The following is a 27,630-nucleotide window of genomic DNA, read 5'->3' as shown; positions in this document are numbered from 1 at the left end:
TCTGTATATTGCATTAATTTTACAGATATATTTCTTATTTTCAGGCCTATAATCCATTTATAGGATGGGGTGCCTGGATCATAGTAAGTCTAGTTAACATCTGCCATCATCGAAAAATTAGATTTTTTTATGATTAGAACTGTAAAAACCTACTCACCTAACAATTTTCATATGTGAAATACAGTATTATTCACCACAGTTACCATGCTGTATAATAAGTCCCTTAGATTTAATTTATTTTATAACTGGAGATTTGTACTTTTGATTTCTTTCACCTGTTCAGAAACCCTAATAGAGCCTTAATAGAGACTTAAAAACTTCTCTATCAAGGTCTTATGAGATGTATTTTCAGACAGTAATATAATGATTCATTTTCTTTGCTTTTGTAAATGGTTTATTTCTTGTTACATTTTTAAGTCCTTACTGGTGGCACAGAGAAAAGCTACTGATTCCTTTTTTTTTTTTTTTTTTAAGAGAAAGAGAATGCAAGGGGCAGGGGGAGAGGGAGAGAGAGCGAATGTTAAGCAGCTCCACAGCCAGTGAGGGGTCTGACATGGGGCTTGATCTCACAACCCTGAGATCATGACCTTAGCCAAAATCAAGAGTCAGACGCTTTACTGACTGAGCCACCCAGGTGCCCCAAGCTATTGATTTCTGAATGCTGATTTGGATCTAGCATTTTCACAACTCTCTTCTTAGTTATAATGGTTTGCTGACTGTTTCCCTAAGGTGGTCCATGCTAACGACTACACAACTCTGAAATAATCACAATTTGGTATCTTCTAACTCTAATTCCGTATTTCTTTTTCTTGTCATGTTGGCCACCTCTGTTACACAATATAATTAATAATAGATATCCTCTGTCTAGCTCAGAACCTTGAAGACCACTTGTCTCCATTAAGTATGGCTTTTTTCTCCATTAAAATTTTCCATTATATAGACGCCGCAGACCGGGGACCCGGAGCAGCTCGGAGGCGGTGAATAATAGCTCTTCAAGTCTGCAATAAAAAATGGCCTCCAATAAAACTACATTGCAAAAAATGGGAAAGAAACAGAATGGAAAGAGTAAAAAAGTAGAAGAGGCAGAGCCTGAAGAATTTGTGGTGGAAAAAGTACTGGACCGACGTGTAGTGAATGGGAAGGTGGAGTATTTCCTGAAGTGGAAGGGTTTTACAGATGCTGACAATACTTGGGAGCCTGAAGAAAATCTAGATTGTCCAGAGTTAATTGAAGCATTTCTTAACTCTCAAAAAGCTGGTAAAGAAAAAGATGGTACAAAAAGAAAATCTTTATCTGACAGTGAATCTGATGATAGCAAATCAAAGAAGAAAAGAGATGCTGCTGATAAACCAAGAGGCTTTGCCAGAGGTCTTGATCCTGAACGAATAACTGGTGCCACAGACAGCAGTGGAGAGTTAATGTTTCTCATGAAATGGAAAGATTCAGATGAGGCAGACTTGGTGCTGGAAAAAAGAGGCAAACATGAAGTGTCCTCAAATTGTAATTGCTTTTTATGAAGAGAGACTAACTTGGCATTCTTGTCCAGAAGATGAAGCTCAATAATTGTTTGCCTTGCTTTTTATATATATTTATATATATATATAAAATCTGGGTCTTTGTTTTTTGATTTATTAGTGTGAAGAAATAACATTCTAATGAAAATCAAGTTTGATATGTTTGTTTTGAAGTAGTATTGGGGGAGTTGTTGGGGTTTTTGCATCTATAGCACTGGTTACTTTAAACAAATAAAAGCTTTCTGTAGTTGCTTCCTTTATCGGAAAAGAATATTTGAGACCATGATATATTATCCCCCTGCATTAGAGAACCTTTTCTCAATGTTGGGGGAAATCTTCATAGTCTTTACTCAGTCAGAATTTGTGTTTAACTCCTATATGCCTAAGGACCATTCTGGGTTTTTTGTTTATTTAGGGGTTTTTTTGTGTGTATACTTAAAATACGTAAGTGGTTTTTGTTTTTAACATTCACCAAAACAAAAACAGCATTTTATAACCATGGATAAGCCCATGTTTCTGGGATGCTATCATTTTCAGCATTTTAAGAAATAAATCACTTAAACTGAAGTTTTTCCTGAGGCCTTAACCTTCAAATTTTGTAATTAATTGGACAATTTAAATATAATGTAAACAATTTAAATTGGACAATTTAAAAGCAGCCATATCAGAATCCATATCCTTCTCTACAGCCATATAAACGCAAGTATATTTGCAAGATCCCTGAAAGGAAAATTTTATCACTACCAACAACCTCCCCACCTAAATGACAAAACTCGACAAGTCCTTGTGTGTTTTACTTAGGTAAGCAATACTTTAGTTAAATGGACATGTAAAGGTTCCTTCTAGTGAACCATTCCTTTTTAAGAAGTTGAAATTCTCTGTGCTGTATTGACTAAAAGGTCACGATTCATGGACTGTCTACAACTTCCTTCATGGAAGCTAATCATAATCAGATGGTTAGAGATGTTGGCAGTTTAGCACCTGCTGGAGTAAATGGGTGGACAGGCTTGTATAATCCAAATTCTTCACCTGCATGTTTTTTCTTTACCCCAGTTCATTCCTGACATGTAGGCTCAGTCTTTTCAGTATTTGAGTTACTGGTTCAGCAGAAACCAGGAAAAACAGTAACTTTGTAGTCAATGTTATCCAACTGTATATTGTTTACTTTATTGTAAATACTGGTAAACAGTGGTCAATAAATAGTTTTATATTCCTTTAAAAAAAATTTTCCATTATAGATTATATTCTCACTGAGTTTTGTTGGATAGCTTTTCTCTAATCAAAGGCTGGCCCCTTCTTGTTTGCTGAGAATTTTCATCATTAAAATGAATTATTTTGGCACATAAATTTCATAGTATGTTACTCTAAAAAGCTGAAGAATACATTTTTATTTGTTTTAAGTTCGAATGAAGAAACAGATGAGAACAGTAATGAAGGAAGCTGAAGAGGAGAGCTCCTTTTGGAGGCTAATCTTATGAAATTTAAGATTGTCCAAGTAATTACAAGATTAATGAAGTGACTTTTGATTTATTTCTCCAAAGATAAATGAAAACAAATTATTCTTCCTTGTCTCTTTAACTAGCTTTACTTTGATTATTAAAATGGGCCATTTTTGCTTATCTGTCATGCTCCAGTATAGTATAATGGATAATCAACAGATGCAGTAAGATTTTAGAAAAAAATTCTTATGTAAGCCTTTTGAGTGCCATTTGAGATGTTCTCTGTCCTTATCTTGAGCTTCCTGTCACAAATGAAGGGAAGTAAAAGTGATCTTCACATTCCAGATGGTTTTATGAAGGGTGAAATTTTTGTAAATATCTGAGAAATTGAATTCAAGCCTAAGTGAAACAAAATGCTAACCTCTACAGAATGTAGTAAATGTTTTTGTTCAGTGAGTGCATCAATCCTGAAATGATCTGATTTGTTTTTAGATTATCCTGTTAAAAGTTCATTTAAGCTGCATAAAGTTAACTAGAAATAAGGAATTAAATCCCTTTGCATTCTGGTTTTGTGCTAACTAAAACACTGAATGTGATATATATTACGTGTATGACATTTGGTTAGAAAAATGAAACTACATTTTTCTTAATAATCACAAAATCAACAGAAGAGCCCTCACACGATACTTTCTGTTTAGCTCTCTTTATGGACTGTCTCCTTCCTCCTGTAACAACTGAGGATGGTTTTGTATTCTTGTCTCCTCCACAGGGAAGCAGGAAAGAATCTGAATTCTCATGACATGCTGTACTTACACAAAGGCTTTGATGTGCTGATGGAGAAAGTGTTCTGTGTATAGGAATACAGGTGAACTTAAATATGAAAGCAGTCCGGCTTCTAGAAGTTATAGTCCTAGGTTTGTGTTACAAGATAATTAAAAAAAACAAAACAAAACACCCAATTGTTTTAAATTTTAAATCGGCTTTTAAATATAAGCAGAAAGATGTAGGATTAGAGGATTCTCCTTAAAGAAGAGAGAACTAAGTTGTCCTGAAACATTTGCTAAGGAGGAACCCATCACACAAACACCGCCTTAACACAAACTACAGAAACATCCTATCATTCAGTCTGACCAGGTTAACTCTGGAATCAAGTAGTACGAGCATACTCTGCTTTTTCCACATGATGCTTTGGGCCACAGCTGGGAATCCTGCAGCAAAACACCTGCCTCAGACCCCAATCCATCTTCCACAATTCCATTTAACCTGGAGTCTCAACAATGTGAGATGGGAAGAGAGTTTAGGGCTACAGCTGGAGCCTTCTGAGGGTTTTACTGTAACCGTGTCACTTGGCCGAACCGTCCTCTTGCTTGCTTCCTTGCCCACGTTCAGGGGAACAGGGCGGGTTGGGGAGGTAGAGTTTGATAGGAAAGGAACGTTATTGCAGTTTTGTGTTAGGAAATAAAATTCTCAAGCTTTTGACTCATCATTTTCTGTCTAAAAGCCAATTATGAACTCTGTTCATGTGTTTATCACTAATTAACAAGAGAAAGGGGTCATGGGAAAAGGATGGGGCTACTGTTTGTTGTAAATGTTGGAGGAAACTTTCCCATGGAGTCTTCATTTTCTTAATACAGTACCTGTATTCTCAAAGCATTCTGAAGAAACCAAATCTCCTAATTTCTCTTTAGTGAAAACCTTCTCCCAAGTCACGCAGGATGCAAGGCCTACCCCCTGTAAGACTGCTTTAAAGCTCTTCTTAAACAGTCCAAAGAACTTCCAGTGTCATGTTGAAGACTAAATGCTACTCAGCGGAAACCTCAGAAAAACCTGAACCCTTTCTTCTAACGTTTTGTTGGGTCGATTTATGCTTATTATTTTTTAAGTGAACAGATTAGGTTTACAGATAACTAGAGCACATAGTGCAGAAAGTTCTCATACATCTGTTCCCCATTTGCCTCCCCTTCCTGCCCACTGTCTCTCCTATTATTAACATTTTGCAGTAATTGGTGCGGTACATTTGTTATCACTGGTCAACCAGTATTAATACATTATTATTAATGTAGTTTACATTAGGGTTAACACTTCATGTGGTATAGTTCTATGGGTTCTGACAAACATACAATGTCATGTTTCCACCATTACAGTACCATGAAAATCCATAAAAACCCCTTGTGCTCCATTTACTCACCTCTCTCCCTCCTGAGCCCCTGGCACCACTGGTCTTTTTACTTTCTGTAGTTTTGCCTTTTCTAGAATGTCGTATAGCTGGAATCATACAATATATAGGCTTTTTAAACTGGCTTCTTTCACTTAGTAGTATGCTTGTTAGTTTCCTCTCTGTCCCTGTGTGGTTTAATAGCTCATTTCTTTTTATAGTTATTTTTTGTTTCTTGACTTGAGTTTTTCCTTCTTAGAGTTGTTCCACTGGGATGAATTTAGAAATGCATATTATTTTCTGATCTTTCTTCTTTTCTGCTGCTTTTTGCTTTTATATACTTTTTCCCCTTTTTCAGATTTATGACATATTTTACTTTTCTTTACATCAAGTCTTCGCCTAAGGTTTCTTCTTGGCAGCTGAGGAACCAAGTCTAAAGGAGCTACCAATGTATTAACTTATACTCATGAAGAAAGAGCAGAAGAGCTTTCATGGCCAAGCAAAAGAGACATAGGGTGTGACTATATGAGTCAGGATCTGGTTGCCTCGACATTAGCCAAAAAACACCCATGGAGTCATAGCACTGGGTGAAAGCAAGAGGGCTGGGAAGACAGATGGGTCTTGGCATTATTTAAAAATTATCAACAAGATTAACAACAGGACTGAGATAGCAAGTTCACCAAGTGCCAAGAGATTTCATCACTCTTGGCACAAATAAGCACTTTTTAAGATATGTCAAACATAAAGGGTTTTCTTTCCAGGAAAGAGCTAGTAAGGAAACCCTTACCTCATATTTTCCTTTCTTCTCTAGAGGCTCTGATTCTTCAGGCTTCGCATCTCTGTCCCCTCTGAGCTCTTCCAGAATGAGGACTGTCTCCCAGTTACTATAATGACGGGCTGGGAAAATGTCCGAGTGCATGCTGTCACCAAAGTAAACCACCTGTAAGTCAGACAGCAAATTCTGTTTGAGGCATGAGGAATGTGAAAGTGGTGGTGTTCACTTCATGAAGCAGAAAAAAGTCCTGTAAAAAAGTCCTTAGGACAAAAGTTACATAAACATCTTAAAACTTCCGTGAATACCATCACAAATATTCAACCTGCCCCATTTGGTTTGTGGGGCACCAGGTTTGCTGTAAGAAGTGACACAACGCATTTGCAGGTAGAAGAAAGGCAGGGGCTGAGTTTATTCAGTTTTCTAAGGAAGTCAGAGTCTGTATGTTTATCATGAAGGCTGCCCTTAGAAGTGAAGAACTGGTGGAGTAGCGATGACTTGTTACAATGGATTACATTTGTAGGAGTGCACATCACACCAGCTTTTCCAAGAGTTTCTGGGACCTACCCAGACTGGCTGAAACAGAATCTCTGCCGGGCTGGGTAAGTGGGCTCTGGGAGGCTCTCCAGTTATTCTCAGGCAAAGCCCCGCGGATCTAATCCATACCCCTCAATTTACATTTACATGAGAAAACGGTAAGGAAGTAGGAACTAGAACCTCCAAGTCAGAATGTTCTGTTAAACCCCTCAAGAGTTCCCAGGGTGCTGTGGCAATGTGGGAGCCAGTGGAGCAGGGGTCAGTTACCCGCTGATCTTTCCGGTAAACATTTTTTGGAAGAAAGTGTCATGCTATAAAAAATGCACCCATGTCCAACATCAACAATGTGACCAGCATATCAAAATCAAGTGTGTCTTTAGGCTAGTCTGTGGTGTAATTTCAATTGACATTTGTTTTACATATAAAGTTTGTTCGGTGACCTGTTATCAGAATATTATTCCTCAGGTATCCCACACACTCGTCCAGTGTATCCCCTAGAACTGTGCCTCCTTGCTTGAAATCTTTGCTCTTCTCTGTTCTAGGTAAAGAGTCAGTCTCGATCACAGAGAAAAGGCTTATTTAAGCAGAAGAGGTAAAAGACTGGCAAGATAGGCAGAGGTAGTAGATGATTTCCCCACAGAAAACTAAGCTGAATGCATTTAGAATTATGGTTTTAATTTATAATAGTTCATGCCTGCGGGAGGGCATCAAGAACCCCACCTCAATCAGAAAATACCTTGGGTTCATTTTTGCCAGTCATTTTCTTCAGAAGTTCATAAAGGTGGACAGCGTTCCCTTGAGAGTACCAGCCAGGTTTATCAAGAGATGGCAGTGCCTCCTGTTCCTCATCATTTTCTGAAAAGAGAGTTTGACAATCAGACCCTTTAATCAAGTGATTTTTGGGCAGACCCCCACCAAGCACGGCTGCAGGATGTGCACAGGAAGGAGCCGTGTGGGGACAGGAGCTAGCACTCAGTGAGCACCTGGGTGATTACAAGTCCTTCATGGCTGTCCTCATCTAGACAGATCTAACATTTTTCATACATAGAGGATTTTTCAAATGATTTTCTTAAAGCCGTTTTAGGTTCGCAGCAAAACTGAAGGGTCCAGAAATTTCCGCTACAGCCCCTCGCTCTGCGCATGCACAGCCTCCCCCATGATTGGTGAGAATGAGGAGTCACTTCATCAGCTGAAGCAAATGTACTGCTCTGTGGGGAGGCTGTGGGTAATGGGGGTATATTTTACTTCATCCTCACAACGAGCCTCTTAACTGAGGATAAGAAGGCTCAGGGAAGTTACTTTGCTCGAGACCTCAAAGCTGGTAAGTGGTTTTTTATTAACCGGACTCCTTAGTTTTACATTAGGACTTCAAAAGGGGGCTAGAAGACAAAAGGGTAAGACAGACCCATAAATCGTCTCTAAATTTGGATTCCTGGACCTGGCTATGGCTCATGGACGCAACTGTGAACAAGATACAACTTTAGAAAAGAGAAATTTGTATTGGCATCCTCCTATTTATGCCCAAATGCAGTGCTGTTTACTCTCCTCCATTAGATTAGGAATAGATCAACAGATTTAAAAAAAAAAGTGGACTTTAGAATGCATTTTGAACTTCATTTATAAAGTTTATTGTTTTTACAGTATCCCTCAGATTGATTAAACAGCACTGTATTATGAAAAATGCAAACCAGTATTACTTTCGTACAAGTCAATTATGTCACAGCTTTAATTTAAAACATTCTTAAGGACTGGATAGAAAGCATTAATGTAAGAAATCTTCCTATGAAGATATATAGTCAGAAAAATTTTTGTACTTAAGTTCTGTAAGATGTCTGAATGATTCCTCCAAACTTTTAGCTTAATAATTAATGGATGTTTGGGTTATAAGCATGAAGGAGAAAAATGCATACACCAAAGCTCTAACTTGTTCCTATAACATACACATTCCCCCAAAACTGACTGAATAAAATTAGGAAGCAGATAAGGGTTGGGTGGAGAGATGGAAGAGCAATTGATTAGAGCAATTAGTAAATCAAACTTTTAATTTTCTTATTTTATGTATTTATTTATTTAAAAATATATTTATTTATTTATTTGACAGATCACAAGTAGGCAGAGAGGCAGGCAGAGAGAGAGGAGGAAGCAGGCTCCCTGCTGAGCAGAGAGCCCGATTCGGGGCTCAATTCCAGGACTCTGGGATCATGACCTGAGCGGAAGGCAGAGGCTTCAACCCACTGAGCCATCCAGGCGCCCCTTATTTTCTTATTTTAAGAGCATATGACCAAGAAAAGTAAAAACACAAAATGGTAAAATTTTAGCAAAAGTTCTCCAAAATATGGGGAAATGATACAGTTAAGGCTATGGCTAAGTCTTTTTTCTTTCTTAAGATTTTAAGAATCTTTTAAGATTTTAAGATTTACTTGTTTGACAGACAGAGATCACAAGTAGGCAGAGAGGCAGGCAGAGAGAAAGGGGGAAACAGGCTCCCTGCTGAGCAGAGAGACCCAGAGATCATGACCTGAGTCGAAGGCAGAGGCTTAACCCACTGAGCCACCCAGGCACCACCCTCCCCTTTTTAAAAAAGATTTTATTTATTTATTTGACAACAGAGATCACAAGTAGGCAGAGAGGCAGGCAGAGAGAGAGCGGGGGCCGGGGGCGAGGGGGCGGCGGTGGGGAGGGCAGAGAGCCCAATGCAGGGCTCCATCCCACACCCTGCGATCATGACCTAAGCTGGAGACAGAGGCTTTAACCTACTGAGCCACCCAGGCACCTCTATGGCTAACAATCTTAAATAAAGGTGAGTTCCATAACTTATCTTAGGTAAGAAAATCTTGCCATAGAGAACAAGAGTTAAGAGTTTTTTGTACTTGTGCCTGACCACTGACCTCAGCCCACAGCTGCTTGGACGTGGCTCACGTGGCAGCTCACACCTGTTCCCCCAACTCCCAATATGCTTGATGTTACTATCTTAATATTTAAGTAGTATGTATTTAATGTGATTTTTTTGGGAATGAGTAATATACTTACAAATATTAAAAGTTCCATTTTTGAACTTTCTCCGCTGTGTACTTACCTGTTCTACAAAAAGGTAACCACTCTTTTATGCAGATAAAGCAAATATATACTCTTTCCCTCTCCCCTTTAAAGACACATTTACTGAGATATAACTGATATTAACAATAAACTGCACACATTGTCAGTATATAGTGTGAAGAGTTTTGGCATATGTGTGTACCTGTTGTGAGCTGAACTGTGCTCCCCTCAAATTCATATGGTAGAGCCCCAACCCTTGGTGTCTCAGAATGTGGCTGTATTTGAAGTCAGGCCCTTTAATAGGCCATTCGGGTGGGCCTAATCCAATATGTCTGGTGTCCTCATAAGAACTGATTATAAGTCACAGATAATCAGGTGATTAGGACACAGAAGAAAGACCATGTGATGACAACAGGGAGAAGATGCATATCTACAAGCCAGGAAGAGAGGAGGAAGAAGAAACCAATCCTGCTGACACCTTGATCTCAGACTTCTAGCCTCCAGAAGTAAGTGAAATATATTTCTGGTGTTTAAGCCCCCAGTCTGTGGTTTATTGTTAGGACAGCAGTCTTGGCAACTAATATTATACCCATGAACCCTCCCATTTAAATGCAAATACTGGCACACTGTTCTGCAATTTGATTTTTTTTAAGCTTCTCTAGATAATACACTGCAATCTACTTAGTTTTTAAAATAGATGCATGTTCAATAATAGTGATCTCTCTTTTTTTTTTAAAGATTTTATTTATTTATTTGACAGAGATCACAAGTAGGCAGAGAGGCAGGCAGAGAGAGGCTAAGCAGAGAGCCTGATGTGGGGCTCGATCCCAGGACCCTGGGACCATGACCTGAGCTGAAGGTGGAGTCTTTAACCCACTGAGCCACCCAGGCACCCCTAATAATGATCTCTTGATAGATAGGTGAGATGTTGCCATTCTTTTGCTGTTACAAGGAAGATGTTACAAACAGAATCCTCATAGCCTGGTGGGAATAGACTGACCTGGAAAAAACTTTTTCTTTTTTTCTTTCAAATCTTTATTCAACTAGATTTTACAGAATACTTTAGGTATGAGGTAACAGAGGTGACCTAGATGGCCCAAGCCCCTGTCTTTAGGATGCTTATATTCTAGTAGCAATGTTGACTTGCTAGAGGTTTACTAAACACTGACTTATAATTAAAAATATATTTACAATTCTTTTGGTTCCCTGAATTCTGTCCTATATTACGTGGACCTGACTAGACAGTGCATATTTACTTTTACATATCTCCTCTTCAATTTTGAGTTAGAATTTTTTCCTCCAATTGTGCATTTTTATACACTTTTTCTATTTTTTGGGGGGGGGCATGGGCAATAACACATTTTTACAATATATATTTTCTAAAGTTTATCTTTTTAAGTAAGCTCCAGGCCCAATGTAGGGCTTGAACTCATGGCCCCGAGATCAAGAGTCACGTGCTCACGACGCCTAGATGGCTCAGTCGGTTAAGTGGCTGCCTTTGGCTCAGGTCATGATCCCAGGGTCCTGGGATCAAGTCCCACATCAGGCTCCTTGCTCAGCGGGGAACCTGCTTCTTCCTCTGCCTCTGCCCCTGCTCATGTGCACATGCTCTCTCTCTCCCTCTCTGTCAAATAAATAAAAAAATATTTTAAAAAGTCACCTACTGTACCCACTCAGCCAGCCAGGTGTCCCCATTAGACATTTTTAAAGTAAAATGTCTGCTAAAATGCTTGTCTGTGTTGGGAGCCATAAAAAGGAAAATTACAGATTAAGAGAAACAAATATTTTACTAGTGAGTTCAGCAAATTTAAGAGAATATCTACTCATCTATGTTTATTCTGAGGGTTTACTATTTGTTTGATGCTCATAATTCTTTATTTTTTTTAAAAGATTTTATTTATTTATTTGACAGACAGAGATCACAAGTAGGCAGAGTGGCAGGCAGAGAGAGAGAAGGAAGCAGGCTCCCCGCAGAGCAGAGAGCCTGATGTGGGGCTTGATCCCAGGACCCTGGGATCATGACCTGAGCCGAAGGCAGAGGCTTTAACACTGAGCCACCCAGGTGCCCCTGATACTCATAATTCTTTAAAGCAATTAATTCTTTCAAAGTCCTTTCCTTTAGTTTAAATATATATGTATTTTTTAAGATCTAATTATTTGTTAGAGTGAAAGAGTGCTCAGGCACAGAAAAGAGTGCAGAAAAGTGGAAGCAAAGGGAGAAGCAGGCTCCCCGCTGAGCAATACTTCCATACCTCATATGCTGGGACTCATTTCTTTTCAGAATAACAATCTTCAGTTAACTGCACTAAGGCATTCTCTCTTGGGGTTACTAGAATCTGTCACTGGTGATCTGACCAGTGGCATCTGCCTCACCAGAAAATCTGTTTAGAATGCAGAAGCTAAGGTTATAACCAGACCTCCTGAATCAGAATCTCCATTCTAACAATATCCCTGGGGGGTGTGAGCGAACATCATAGTCAAAGAAACACTGATGTGGAGCGCAGGGCAGGAACAAAAATCTGCCAAGAATAGAAGGTGTTCGTTCTGGCAAGGGTGGACTCATGGGCATCTGTAGGGAGCGGACAGAGTGAAGATGAAAACGTAACTTAGCAACCAGATTCCTAATTCACCTTTGGATGCTCCACGGAGTGGGAAGCCCAGGAGATTCTGTGTGTGTGTGATTAACTACAGAGTATGCCTAACAGTAATAAGTGAATTACATAAAATGTATTTAACGTGACAAATGGAAGTCTTTGTCTAGTATCTGAGGGCAGGCGCAAGAGAGGTAGGGAGGGAGAGGTACAAAGTGCAGGCGGCGGGGGCGGGGGGGGGCAGTTAAGAGACTCCCCGGGAAGAGAGTGAGGACGGCCTGATGGGAAGGGAGCAGAGAGCAGAGACGAGGCGGTTTAAACAGGACGTGGTGCACAGCATACTGGACGCGAAAGGGGGAGGAGACAGGAGGTTGGTCGCGGGGCGATTCCGTGGGTAGTCACGTAAGGACGATAATAGAAAGCGGCCGGCACGTCTGGTTGTGTCGTTTCTACGTGGAAGGAGAGTATGAAGTCTGAGTTCGCAACACTGCGCAGAGCCAGCTGTGTGCAGGGGGAAACGGGCTATGAGGCTCTAGAAAAGAGGTCTCAGAGAAAGATCTGGGAGTCTGCGTGTGGGTGATAGTTCAGGCCAAGAAACCAATGACAGCGAGTAGGGTCGTGATTCCCAAATTGGGGGTGGGGAGGAGGGGGAGCTGGCAGACACGGGGGACCCGGCAGTGAAAAAGATACCGTCGCTCGCTCTCCTCACTGAATTTGCCATCTTGCAGGATGGACTCCTCCCCCCCTCCCCTACCCTGGCCGGTTGCGCTGGTGAGGAGCTGAATCACCCAGTGATGGAGAGGGATGCTGCACATTTTGCCTGGAAGAGGCTCCTTGTCCCCCAAATAATCCTTAAACAGATTGGTAAGGATCAACCCAGCAGGAGGCACTTGGCTCCCGATTCAGGCAGGATGCTCCCCCTCTTGTCTCTATGGCAACGGCTAACTGTGCCCTTGAGAATTGGCTGGCCTGGCACCTTCCATCCCAGAAGCTCCTTTGCCTTACTTTACTTCTGCTTTTAATCCATTTGGAGCAGTGATTTGATTTACATGACACTGGAGGGACACGACATGCATGGGGATGGTTTGAGGGTGACAAGGCTGATGGAAACTGGGCGATCAGTCACTAGGTACTGTCACACCCAGCAGTGATGTGAGTGTACCAGTTCGTACAAGGCATGATAAAGGCATTGGCAGGAAGGTGGTAGGTGACCAGCCTGAGAAGACTGAAGGACAGGTTAGATGCGAAGGGGAGAGAGGAGCAGAAGTTGATGGGTTCTCCTAGCTTGGGCAAGATCAGTTGGAAAAGTTATAACGGAACTAGGGAGTCCGGGAAGAGGAGCACGCCAAGATGGGAGGGGAAGTTCACGAGTTGCACATCAAGGTTCCTGCAACGCCAGGGCTGCAGGGTTTGGGGAGTTTAGAAATACGCCTGTGTGAGTCAGGGAGAAGTGATGCGGGGAGATAAGGAACTGGGAGTCATTGCTGTTGAGGGGACAGCTGAAACCATCAGAGTGGGAGAGAGCAGAAGAAAGGAGTGCGAATGTGGAATGCTGGAGAACATGAACCCTTCAGAAATGTGATACAAGGGACACTAGTTCCAAACTGACTAAAAACTAATGGAGTGGCTTTTTAAAATATGAAATGTAGTATATTTTGACACTAAGATTGAGGAAAAATCTGTTAGAGAAATAGGTGTGAAGCTTGGAAAATACGCTGTTTAATCATAAAGTTCCCCGGACTGCAGTATGAGGGCTGGGATCCCACTTCTCTCTGGTTACGCGTCGAAGGAATAAATCATTTGTCTTAAACATAATGGAAGACTTCTTTTTGTGGAAATCAGTGAATTCAACATTGACGATCAACAATTTTTTTCCTTTACTATTGTTAACAATTCTTAGAAAGTTCCATATTGATTTAGAAGCTAAATTTGTGTTAATGCTATTTACTCATAGCTATTATTTGCAGTTTAATTTGCATGAAAATATTTTGATAACTTTGTGTTGATTTTGAGCACAATGAATATTTTACTGCAATAAAATATTTTAGCAGAGCCAGAGAAAGGTGAAGGGAATCCAGCGGTAGAAAGGCAATCAGAGGTAGGCAATGAATCAGAATCAGCATGAAACTGGACACTACACACCACAGATGAGAGGTTCTTTCATGTTAGTACGATCCTCTCATTCATAACAGTTCTCACAAACTTACTGCCCTCAAAATGGGAATAAAGTATTTTGTGTTAACTCTAAAAACTGCAGGATTCACTGTATCTTCCACTGCAATATTTTAAATTCAGAAGCCCAGAAAACTAGAGCTGGAAAGAACTTCAGAGATCTTCTAGTCTAATCACTTCTGGATATGAAAAAAACAGAGGCAGGCTTTTCTGTATATCTACAGAAGCATGAAATCCCATATATTCTGAGCAGAGAGCAAAGACGAAGCGGTTTAAACAGGACGTGATGCACAGCCTACTGGACAAGAAAGGGGGAAGAGACTGGAGGTTTGTTGCCGGGGGCAATCAGGGGACAGCCATTTAAGGACGATAAAGAATAGAAGGTGGCCAGCTTGTTGGCGGTGTGTTGAAGAGTTCACTGGAGGGAGGGGAACCAGTGAGTGTAGACAAGTCTTTCTAGAATTTCAGCTATGAAGGGAGCCAGAGAATGGAGGTTTTAGCTGGAAGACAATGTAGGATCAGGGCATAGTTTATGTTTTTTAACTGAAGATATGAAAATATGCCTGTATATCAATGAGTGTGGTTTGGACAGTTGTTTTCAACTGTGGTGATTTTGCTCCTCAGGGCAAATCTGGCAACGTCTGGAGACACTTTTGGATGTCACAACTGGGGATACGGGATGCTACTGGCATTAGTGATCAGAGGCTAGTGACGCCACTAAGCCGCCCACAGTACACAGAGCGGCAGCCCTACTGCCGCTGACAAAGAAGCATCTTACCCCAAATCTCAGAACTGCTAAGGTTAAGAAACCCTGGTCTGGTAGAAAGAGAGAGAGCGATGGTATTTTTATATATTGGTTTAATGTTTCCTATAAATCCTTGATGTTAAGAAATAACCTGTTATCGGGGATTCAAATAATACTCTTTGTGTTAAACAAACAAAAAAACCCTAAATATTTCCCCCTTCACGTATTTATATTTAAATATCTAACTACTCAGCAAATTTTTAAAAAATTTTTATCTGCAGGATTTTCATATTTTCTTCCAAAATCTATACCTTTTCTGTACCTATAGCAGTTCTTATATTGTTCCACAGAGGTTTTTTTTTTTAAGATTTTATTTGCAACTAATCTCTAACCCAGTGTGGGGCTTGGACTCACAACCCTAAGATCGAGAGTTGCCTCCTTCATGGACAGACCCAGCCAGCTGCCCCATGTTCCACAGGAATTCTTATTAAAATTTCACACATACACCAATAATGGAAAACAATGCACATTAAAAATATGCCAAATTTTTTTAATATACTGGAGACCACAAATGCATGAACTTTATGCTAACAAGTTACTGCATTTTTTGCACTATATTTGCTTAATTGATAAGTATCAAGAGATAGAAGGATGAACTATTTAAAAAACTATTATGTGGGAATACCTATCTACAATCTGGTTTTACTTTCATTATTCTCTCTGCATTTGATCTCATAAAAGCCCATGGCTTTAAAATACCCTGTGAGCTGATAACTCTCCCAAATTTATATCCTGAGCCTAAAGCTATTCCCTTGGATTCCATGCTCATGTATACAGTTTCCTAATTGTTAGTTCCAGTTGAATAACTTATGGGCATTTCAAACTTAACATTATAAAAAATGATTTCTTAATAGCTATCATCCCCACCCCATTAAAAACTTTTCCTCTGTATTTTTCCTCATGGCTGTAGATGCTACCACCCTTCACCCATTTGCTCAATTCAGAAAAAAGAAAAACCAACAAGTCATTTTTGATTATTCTTTTCATCCTCTCCTTCTGAAAGCATCACCAAGCCCTGTGTTCCACCTCCACATGCATCTGAAATATGTCCGCTTCTCTCCACCTCCGGCACTACCTCCTCAGACCAACCCCCAGTCTCTCCCGTGGCACACTCAGTGCCTATCTTTCCCACATTCGATCCATTCGCATTCCGCAGCCAAAGAGCTCTCCCTGTTACTCCTACACCTCAACTGAACAGCTTCTCAGAGCTCGTGGAATAATATTCAAACCCATCTCCACCGTGTGTGAGGCCGCCTGCCTTCCCCCACGTCTTCTCCTCTCTCCGGAATCCCTGGCCTCCTCTCCGTCACTGGAACTCGCCGAAACTACTCCCACGCTGGCCTGTGCATTTGTTTGACCTGCTGCCTCTCTTCCTCTGCTCTTCTCATTACCTGTCCTGCAGGTCCTGCCCGGTTAGTCACCTTTCCAGGCCTTTTTGGACAGGCCTTCCCTGCCAACAGAACTAAGGTGTCCTCCTGGTTTACCTCATTGGGAAGTCATTTCTTCCGTGACAGCTACAATGGCCTACAATCAACCCCATGCATTTACTGACCTTAATGTGTGTGTGTATTCCTGGGACGGGAAAGAAGGCGTGCTATCACTTTTATACCCCTTGTTGTATTTAGCATAGTATTTTGCACATGGTTGTCAGTCAACTGGCATTTATTAAGTAATTGAATAAATAAATCTGAAAAAAAAGAAGGAAGGAAGAAATGTTAACTTACCGAGTGTCCAGAAAGGTCTCTGACTTGGAGAATGGGAGAAGAAACCAGGCTTCAATGCATTTGTAATCACAATGTCGAAAAGATCTGTGAAATCATTCCTAAAAGGCAATAATATTTGTCATAATTTTACGGATTTAGAAAAAGTCCACATAAAATAGAACCTAATCTTTGCCTATCTGATCACAGTCGTTTCTTATCTTTTGATTAACTTTTACATGCTTTTTCTGTATTTTACATGTGCAAAGAGAAGACGGTTAAGCACTACTCCTCCTGACAACACCTTGAAGTATAAACGTAAGGGGGAAAAATGCACATTAACTCACTAACTGGGTAATAGTTAAAGTGAATGAATTCAACAGCTTCTCTCTCTCTCTCTTTTTTATGATTTTATTTATTTATTTGACAGAGAGCGGTCACAAGTAGGCAGAGAGGCAGGCAGAGAGAGAGGAGGAAGCAGGCTCCCTGCTGAGCAGAGAGCCTGATGCAGGGCTTGGCCTGGAATCATGACCTGAGCCAAAGGCAGAGGCTTTAACCCACTGAGCCACCCGAGCGCTCCTGAATTTAATAGCTTCTAACAGCGAAAATATTCACGAGCTAGGTCTTCAAATGTGGGGCCTGAACTTTGGATTTATTAGCATTAAGTTATTAATAATTTTGTATGTTACATGGATCCTACAGAAAGCTACCATTATATCAAGTGAGGCGACATCTTTTAGAGTGTTCAAATACGAAGAAGATACCTCATTTTGGAAATCAGTGTAATCTTACAGTGTGATAATTTTAGGTAACAATAATTGTTTTTTAGTCTGTATTTAATACTAAATTACGGATCATATGGGATGGCAAAGTAAAGACTAGAGCATTGGGGGAGATAATATTTAGAAATCTAAACTACACTGAAGAGAAATTAAGATAGGAAGAAAAACTTGGGTCATCTATGCTAATGAAAAAGAAAGTAAGAGTGCTTGTTTGGAAGCACAGTCCCACTATCAGGATGGCAAATGGAGTCTCGCCGTCCAACAGGCACCATGCAAGGTATCCAGGACTCCTGCCTTAATTCGCTCCAAGGATCCCAGCCCTACATATTACTCAGAAAGCAGAAAATCCATCAGTAGATTTTAAATATACCACAGACCAATCTAAACCCACACGTGCTGAGGAACACAGACCTCAGGAGGCTAAAGAAGGCAGCCAGAGGTCAGTGTTGAGGGTGAAATTTGCTTATACCCAGCAATTCAGTATTTGCTGCAATCTGAGGAAACACTGGGGGAGATCTCATTACCCATTTTACAGTCTGGCTCCAACCACGGATATTCTCTGGTACTGCTCACGAGAACGACATAAATAAATACTGACAATGAAACTTACCAACTACTCGAATCCTATACCTGTGCTACCTTGTTTAAACTCCCCGCTCACACCTATGAGGTACGGCTGGCCCATTTTTAAGGCGATAAAATCGAGGGTGAGAACAGTCAAAGACATACCTCAGGCGCCTGAGGAAGTTGCAAGGTCGGTCTTGAACCCATGTCTGTCTGAAGTCTGTGCATTTACACTGCCTCGACTTTCCCGGAGGTCAGTTTCATCCCTGGCTGTGCTGAATGCTGGAGGACGCGGCTCCACACCGAAAGGGCCGGAAGGGCGGTACTCCAGGCAGGGGTCAGGGAATGTCATCTACAACTCGGTGTCCCTCACTTATCATCCGAAGCTGAGAAACCGAACTCATGAAGTGCTGTTTGAGGGACATGAAGTCCATCAATCTGTCAGACCCTCTCAAGTCCAGACCATCGGCGGACTACGAGCCTTACTGGCCCCAGTCATACTGCTTTAGCTAAACTGCCCTTGGGGGGTGTTGCCATCAGCAGATGCAGAGAAGCAACTGCCGGTCACTCAGCGTTGTCTAACAGAAGGGGATGGGCACGGGCGAGTACTTGGAAGGCAGTACTGACCTCATTCGTCATCAGTATTTTCTAAGGCCACGAGAATGGAAGGACTTATCACTTACCCAAGAATATATTCACAGAGAAGTCGACAGTAATCACTGTGAGAACTTGTAATCAACAAAAGAATTTTCCCAGCATTCTTTAGCTGCTGAAGCCACTTTTTCACAGATTCAGGACATGTGTGTAAATATCTGCCTGGATCTCTTTTGATTTCTGGAAAATATATTCCACAGTTTTCTGAAAAATAAAAAATGTTAAGGAGATTTAAAAAAATTTTTTTTGACTTCATGTATTCTCAAGTAAGTTTATGCCTCTCAAAGCTATAGACAAAAGGATAAAAACTTGGTTCAGACATGGCAATGACACCATTATTAATTGCTTCTTAAAAATACTCCTGTTCTGGGCGCCTGCGTGGCTCAGTGGGTTAAGCCGCTGCCTTCGGCTCAGGTCATGATCTCAGAGTCCTGGGATCGAGTCCCGCATCGGGCTCCCTGCTCAGCAGAGAGCCTGCTTCCCTCCCTCTCTCTCTGCCTGCCTCTCCATCTACTTGTGATTTCTCTCTGTCAAATAAATAAATAAAATCTTTAAAAAAAAAATACTCCTGTTCTTTCCTTAAGAACATGATGACTGAAAAGGCCAGTTGAGAATGTCTGTTGATTATCTGACAGGAAGCGATAAACTGTTAGAACAGATAATATAATAAACACAATATGATCAGTTTATTATTTATTTACTTTTAAAAGATTTTATTTATTTATTTGACAGACAGAGATCACAAGTAGGCAGAGAAAGAGGGGGACGCAGGCTCCCCGCTGAGCGGAGAGCCCGATGTGGGGCTCGATCCCAGGACACTGAGATCATGACCTGAGCCAAAGGCAGAGGCATAACCCACTGAGCCACCCAAGTGCCCCAATATGATCAGTTTTAAATCAGAGAAAGCCTTCCTGCATTTGAAATGTCAATGAATAAGTACTCTTTAAATCATTCAAGAAATTATCTGCTGGATACGAATGATGAATAAATATTCAGATAATGCATAAGAAATATGTCAGTGTGAAGCAACCAAGAGGGGAGCTGTGTTCCTCAGAGTCACAGTAGAGTTTCAGATGGAACTCTATTGCAGGCTCTGAGAGCTGCTGGGATGTCAAATGGAAAAGGCTGGAAGGCAATGCAGGGGCCAGCAAAAGCTGAATGGCTCTCATCACTGAGGTGGGCCTGCTGGCTCTGCCCCTCTGGGTCTTCAGAGACCACAGGGGCCAGTCTGAGCTCTGAGGCAGATGCTGCCAGTATTTCCAGAAGTTCTGGTCAGACGCACCCATGCTGCTTGCCACGGTGCCTTGAAAGTTGTGTGTACTTTGCCCACAACTGCAGACTTGCCTGAAATGCTACTAGATTCATACTGTACTTTAGAGAAACTGCTCTCCGGGCGATAGCACTAATAAGCAGAAAAAGAGAACCCAAGTTCCTACTTTCTCTAAATTGCTAAGAATAGGACACAAGCATAAACAAAACCACAGGAGAAAGAGCTTGAATGAGCACTGAGCTCCGCCACAGTTACAGGCTGGTCCTGTGATTCTGCACAGTCTCACGCACTTAAAGTAACAGACATGAAAGTAACATTTCAAGAATATTAGGAAAAAGAAGAGTCTCTAAGCAAAAAGACAAAAACTCAATAAAACCAGAAATGGTAGCAAATACTGTTGTGTTTGCCCAAGTCCACGCCTTCGCCCTGCTTCTCTGCTGGAGACACTAATGTTCTTTGAGGGTTCCTGCTCCTCTCAGGGCTGGGTGCACAGCAGGGGTATGGGTCGCTCTCAGCCTACCGTGGAGTGGCAGTTCCTGTGGGAATCCCTTCCCGCTGCAGTGGATTGTGTAGGAAGTCCCAGAGGGCCAGGCCTCGCCAATGGGACCTGAGAACTCCGCTGGGGGTCTGTGGCGTCAGGTGCACAGCCGCGGAGAAGGAATCTACACGGTGGAGTAGTCACCCGCTCTTTCACTCTGGACTTCGCTCACACATCCCACCTAGAACGGCAGCAGCTATCCCCAACACAAAGCACAAATCTGACAGAGCCAGGATGGCCAAGCTGACATGTGAAAGGAACCCGAGTCCCCCATGACATCATTCGATCTCTAATTAAGACACTGAATTAACTAACTACTGCTGAGAGTACCAGCCCAACCGTGGACTTCCAGTCAGGTAACTCAATTGAACAACAGCTTACATAACAAGGATATCTATGGTTTGCAGCCTGCAGCATCTCTACTCACAATGTGATATACTGCAAGTATCCATCACAACCAGACCAAAAAACAACAAAAGAAAAAAACCATGTTACAATGCAATAATAATATTGAGACACCAGGAGACTGAGAACAAAAAGTCTGCACTCTTCTGGTATTTTGCCACTGTGTAAATCTCTAGGATCTCTTAATATCATACAACTATGTAGTGACCCTTTAAAGATTTTTTTTCAGAGAAGAGAAGGTATGAGTAAGAAAGGGTTAATTTCAGAAAGAGAGAGCAATAAAATCAAATAGCTAAGAACAGAATAGTTTGATGAGTGACTATCCAAGTAAATGGCAGAGGCTGTGTCTCTCTCAATTTATTATACCTAAGGGAGTCATATGTGAGATTCTTTCACCCAGAAAAACGAAGCTTTTGTAGAAACAGAAATATTATGGGATAGATAACAAAAGATTACTGGTATACAGTGCTGAAAACACTTACACACTTAAGTGTCTATTCAGAACCAAGTTGAGAAAACGCGGTTTTCCACAGCTATGTCTTTAGTGCCATCTAGTGATCAAAATATAAATTACTGCTACAAACCTATTCCAAGTGAATTAAAAAATAGAGCACATACATTTAAATATTGTATTTGAAAATTCTTGCCTAAATTGGTTTTATTAGTTTTAATAAACTTAATCCCAAAGAGTACACACATAATACTTTAGTAAGAGAACATTACTCCCTGAGGCAATCATATGAGTGTCCTCATTCTGTTCACAAGCCAGACTAAAATGAACACACTAAAATCTCCCAACATTTATACTAAGTAAAAAACATTCATAGTAAGAGCAGCCCATAGTCTACTATTGGGGTAGACTATGGGCTGCTCTTACTATAAATGGTCACCAACTACTGGGGAATATATTTTTGCTCTCTCGTAACCTCAAATCATTAAAGGAATAGATAGAATTACACCAAGTACAGGCTCATCTTTTTAAAAATTTATTTTATTGAAATATAACTGAAAGCATTGTGTAAGATGTGTAAGATGTATATATAATGTGTTAATCTGCTATATTTATATATTTCAATTATGATTACTCCCCTAGTGTTAGCTAACACCTCTATCATGTCACATAATTATCTTCACGTTTTTTATAGTGGGAACAATTAAGGTCGAGTCTCCTAGCAATTCCGAAGTTTATAGCATTGCTGTCTATAAAAAACTCATATTTTTATTGAAATAAATCAAGCTATAAAGCCAAAGCTACTAAATCAAGCTATAAACTAGATTATAATTGTTCATTAAATTATCTCTCCGAAGTGACTATATATATAAACTCCTAAAGGTAAGGGAGCCTGTCTTTCTGCTTGGCATGGAGCAGTCATTCAATGAATGACTACTTAAATTAGTGTGGAGGCAGACACAGAAATATTTATGATTGTTTAAAGTCCAAGTAATAATAAGATTTGCAACATATAACCTATGACAAAAAACTGCATTATGCATGCCCTGTCAAAATCACCCTATCCATAGTACCTTCCTTTTTTTTTTTAAACACCCCTATTGAAAAAAATAATTGTATTTAATTACATTCTTAAACTGATAGGTTAACATTGATTGGAGAAGACAGAGCATTTAGACCTAGAGTAGAAAGAAAGGAATGGTCTTATTTGTTATCAACTCACAAAGTAGCCCGTGTTTTCACTTAACTTCAAAGGAATTCTATTTCACAGCCACTTTATGTAACTCATATTCCCTGCCTTTCCACTCCTCTCATATCCTTAGACACTGGTATTTTCTGTATCCAGATAGGATTAAAAGTACATTTTTTAAAAAGCTAGTTCCAGAGAATAGACCTTTACTTTTCATATATTAAAAAATGGTTAATACAGTAATGAAAATAATAGCAAAGTGTTGCAACAGTCTGATAGGCACATAAAATTGGTCTGCATTTATCAAACGTGACTGAGGATTAGGGACCTCTTGTGGTTAAAAAGAAAAGTACAATTTGAATATTAAAAAATACGCTTTTTAATTTTAACAAGCAGTTGTGTCCACATCACTCTTTCTATCATCATGGAGTAAGAAAGCATTTTTCTTGTTAACTGTGTCACTACCTTTTCTGTGATTTTGTGGCTGGAGTTTTCAAAGCTCTTTGCAAAAGGGATCAGAGATGCTGGGATGCCAACACCTCCACCATCAGACTCCAGTTAAGGTCTGTTGTTGTTTCTGCTGCAGAACGTAATATAGGAGAGACTGAAATGTTCATGACTTTTACAAGTTATAGAAGAGCATGCCTGTGACCAGCTAGAATGTTTAGCTCTACACTGTTTAAATGTACTTGCTGTAAGAGATGACAGAATGAATTTTCTGAAATATACATACATATAACTTTATTTTGGGCCAAGAGATACTCAAATATTTTTTGAAGGATGACAGAGATAAGCAATAGGTTGTGTATGTTCTAAAATAACTTTTATTTACAGAGGACAAAAGATGAAACATTTAATTTTAGGACAGATTTCCTGTTTATGGTCCCTATATGGTTTGTTTCTATCTAATGTATTTGTAAATAAAGAAACCTAGAATACCTAGATTGAGTAAAGTGAAAAATCTACATGCTAAATATAATGCTTGGAAAAGGACAACGCATTAGAATTGGATAATGAAGTATATAAGATATTGAAAAACATAATTTATAAAATTTATATTTTAATAGTATTTGACTTCTATCTCTGAAAGTGGTATTTTTTTTAAAGCTCCCCAAGTGATTTTAAGGATTACTGCTCGAAGATCTAAGAGTGAGAACTCTTGCCATTATCATCTGTATATCGTGCCTGCCTCACTGTGTACCAGAGGCTCTCAGAGGACAAGGGCTTCTTAATTTTACATTACTTAATCCCCTAACAGAGAGCCTTGTTTGTAATAGGGAATCAACACTTATTAGTTGCTGTTGATGTGCGATGCCACACGCAGGCGTGAACCCTGAATCAGACCTTGTCCGATAAGGAGAACGCTCGTGCTGGGGACAAGAACGGAGAGCCTGGGAAGGACACGAGGGCTGAACGCTGAAATTCGGGAATACTGACGATGCTAAGGAAGACTGGCTTGGTCCATGTGACCTGACAGGGGAAGGGAGGAGGGAGTCAGTTACGAGGCTGAATCTGGGAGCTCAGGGAAGCCCGTGGCGCACGTGCGACAAACATCAATTCCCGCAGATCCCCGAAACGCTCCCAAGACTCACACCTGGCCGGTCAGACACTTGCAAACCTTTGAACAGGTGGTGGAGATGGGCCACTTTGGTCTTAGTCTACACCTGCATCTACACCTCCATGGTGATGTCACCGCCGGAGAACTTGGTATCAATGAACTCCCGTTTCCACAGTGTCTCTCTTCCTCTGACATGTATCTCCGCTTCATGTACATAGTCTTTCAAAAAGTGATTTCAAAGAATCAGTTCTTTCAGGACTTCCGTAGAGTAGTGATTCTCAGGCTTTAGGGTATGTTAGAATCACCCAGAAGGCTAGCTGAAATGCTCCCAGAGTTTCTGATTTGGTATGTTTGGGTGGAGTTTGAAAATGTGCATTTCTAACAATTTCCCACACCAGCTGATAGTCTAAGGACTGCACTTTAAGTACTACTGCTACAGAAAAGCCTTAAAAAAACTACATAGTATTTTTTTTTTAAGATTTTATTTATTTATTTGACAGACAGAGATCCCAAGTAGGCAGAAAGGCAGGCAGAGAAAGGGAAGCAGGGTCCCTGCTGAGCAGAGAGCCTGATGCGGAACTCGATCCCAGAACTCTGAGATCATGACCTGAGCCAAAGGCAGAGGCTTAACCCACTGAGCCACCCAGGCGCCCTCAAAAAACCACATAGTTTTTAAAAATACATTTTTTTCCTGAAGGAACTCGATCCTCACTATTCGGGCTAAAGGTGCACAATCAGAGTAAGCGTGTTTAATGTTACCTGACGGAAACTCTTAGACCTGTTTCTCACATTAAAATGAGTTTAAACTAACATGGTTTTCAGCTTTTCAAGATTATTTTTATTTCTTTTCATGGAAAGATATATTCAAAGGTGAATATGTGATGGCATTTTTTCACAGTATTATTTTACATTCTTTTCCATTTACCAATCACGAGTGTAGTCATTTTGCAGGCAAAGCAGAAAAGTGCATGCGTTGCAGTTGGGACTGGCCTGAGTTTGAATTCCAGGTCTGCCACTTACTACGCTGGTGAGTATGGCTCAGCCGTCTCTCCTCCCTACCGCTCCAATCCTTTGAACGTGGGCAGGCCTTTTATTGCTTTGACCAACAGAATTAGGTCTAGGTGTGGCCCTTCACTGGCTGGGAAACTCTAACTTTCTATCTCTTGGAAGCCAGTGTTATGTAAAAAGTACAACCAGTCTGAGACCACCCTGCTGTGAGGAGTGAGTCAGATGGACTTAAGTGTCTGTGTTCTAACCCCCAGAACCATGAGTGTGCCCCCTGAGACATCCAGCCTGGGCAAGCCTTCAGATGACTGCATTCCTGCCACCGCCTGGGAAACCCTAAGTGCAAAGCACCCAACTCAGCTCAGAGCATCAGGGACAGTAACAGAGAGCTGGTTTCTTATGGAGCAACAGAGAACCAGAACGAGATGCTTAGGAAAAGTGTCAACAATCCCATTACTCTGTCTGTGCAATTCAAGACATAAGAAGAAAAAATTCACAAATGCTTCTAGAAATATCTGAAATAAAATTAAAGAGCTCTAAATTGTTTTTGTTAACCTCCAAGAATAACTCAAAGATTTCTATTGTATATCTATTTACAAAACGTAAATACTTATATAGCTTATGTTAATATATATCTTTTGAACGGTTTAAATAAAACTAAAATTAACTAGTACTTCAGGCAAATTTTACATAGCACTTCTGACTTCCCACAAACTTCAGATGTGAGCTAGTTAGAAACCGAGACAGTAAAAACCAGTTGCTGAAATACGTATGGATTACAACAGAAAAATAAAATTAAGTCTTTTGAGACTTAACCTTGAGTTAAGTCTTAACCTCATTAACCTTGAGTCAAAACATTCAAGTTTTCTTCAAAAGACAGACTGGCCTTCAAAGAAACACATGGTGTAAAGATTATATTTTATCACAAGGGCCTACTGTTTCCTTAATTATTTTAGTTGAAACATCTTCTATCTGTTCCGAAATATCTTTTCTTACTAATAAAGCTGAAAGTATGCAGAACTAGGACTGACTAGGAGGAACTTAATTCCCAAGCACACTTAAGAATTACTTGTCCAGTATCCGGTCTCACAGGGTCATATACAAACAGGGAATCCCTGTTAGGTGTTAAGTCTCTGCCACATCTGTACCCGGAACCCCCAGAACTTGGAAAAGCAGTTCTTTTTCATGAGGCATTACTCTGTTTTCCAACACACATTTCCACCCAAATCTGGCCTACATCAGTTGTATCCTTTGTATGTTATTGTAAAATGCCACCTGGCCAGTCATTCCAAGCTGATTATAAATAAATAAATAAATAAATAAATAAATAAGAGAAAGAAAAGGGAAAAATACAAAAGTTTTAAATTAGCAAGTCATTTTATTTTCATTTATTTATTTATTTTTAAGAGTTTTGTTTATTTATTTGACAGACAGAGATCACAAGTAGGCAGAGAATCAGGCAGAGAGAGAGAGAGGAAGGGAAGCAGGCTCCCTGCTAAGCAGAGAGCCCGATGCAGGGCTCGATCCCAGGACTGTGGGATCATGACCTGAGCAAAAGGCAGAGGCTTTAACCCACTGAGCCACCCAGGCACCCCTATTTTTATTTAAATTTTAAAAAGATTTTATTTATTTGACAGAGAGAGATCACAAGCAGGCAGATCAGCAGACAGAGAGAGGGGGAAGCAAGCTCACCGCCGAGCAGAGCCCAGTATGGGGCTCAATCCTAGGACGACGCTGAGATCATGACCTGAGCCAAAGGCGGAGGCTTTAAGTCACTGAGCCACCCAGGCACCCCTTAGTGAGCCATTTTAGTGCAGATAATTATTCTGGCAGATCTTGTTCTTTTGTAATATAAAACTTGAAATTATGGACTTGATAAAATAAAAAAGTGTTAATATCTACGACAGCAAACACAAGTACACAGGACCTACGTGTAATGTTCTGCAGTACTACTGAAGGAGTCTTCAGGAATAATAATGCCCTAGATCAGAATTCTTTTTTTTTTTTTTTAAAGATTTATTTCTTCATTTGAGAGAGAGAGAAAATATGCATGAAAGGGGGGGAGGGGCAAAGGGAGAGGGAGAGAAGCAGACTCGCTGCTGAGCAGGGAGTATGACGCAGGGCTCAAGATCAAGACCGGAGTCAATATCAAGAAACAGATGCTCATCTGACTGAGTCCGCTAGGTGCCCCCCGCCCCAGACTAGAATTCCTAACCCACAGTACACACATGGCTTCAGTGGGTGAAGGAAATCCTGACGCTGTCTGCACACACTGCTCCTCCCTGTATGTGTGTGTCTGAGGGAGCAGAGCAGGTGCAGGTGCTTTAGTTTACATCCGATTCCTGGAGTTGCGGACATGTGACTCCCGAGAAGTTAAGGACCGCAGATTTAGATTCCCCAGAGGAGAGCAGTCTGGTACAGAGAGAGAGACAAAAAAAAAAAAAAAAAAAAAGCACCCAATATGCCCCGTTTGTCATTGTCAAGAGAAATCTT

The 27,630-nt window shown here is 40.6% G+C and overlaps 1 protein-coding gene and 1 pseudogene across 3 annotated transcripts in view; one reads left to right on the top strand and one right to left on the bottom strand.

Moving 5' to 3' along the window:
* Positions 1-27,630, bottom strand: part of NT5DC1 (5'-nucleotidase domain containing 1) — a 138,471-nt gene that overhangs the window by 12,633 nt on the left and 98,208 nt on the right. For all 3 annotated transcript variants that reach the window (XM_059401241.1, XM_059401239.1, XM_059401240.1), the window contains exons 7-10: positions 18,751-18,925; positions 16,746-16,843; positions 7,154-7,272; positions 5,896-6,048 (exon numbers count right to left, since the gene is read on the bottom strand). In XM_059401241.1, coding sequence (XP_059257224.1) covers positions 5,896-6,048; positions 7,154-7,272; positions 16,746-16,843; positions 18,751-18,925 — 545 coding nt within the window. The remainder of the gene's footprint in view (positions 1-5,895; positions 6,049-7,153; positions 7,273-16,745; positions 16,844-18,750; positions 18,926-27,630) is intronic.
* On the top strand, positions 921-2,727 carry LOC132018382 (chromobox protein homolog 3-like; annotated as a pseudogene).

The sequence above is a fragment of the Mustela nigripes genome, chromosome 5 (assembly GCF_022355385.1).
Source record: "Mustela nigripes isolate SB6536 chromosome 5, MUSNIG.SB6536, whole genome shotgun sequence".
NCBI lineage: Eukaryota > Metazoa > Chordata > Mammalia > Carnivora > Mustelidae > Mustela > Mustela nigripes.
Note: the sequence above shows the minus strand (reverse complement) of the source record. Positions and strands in the feature narration are given on the sequence as shown.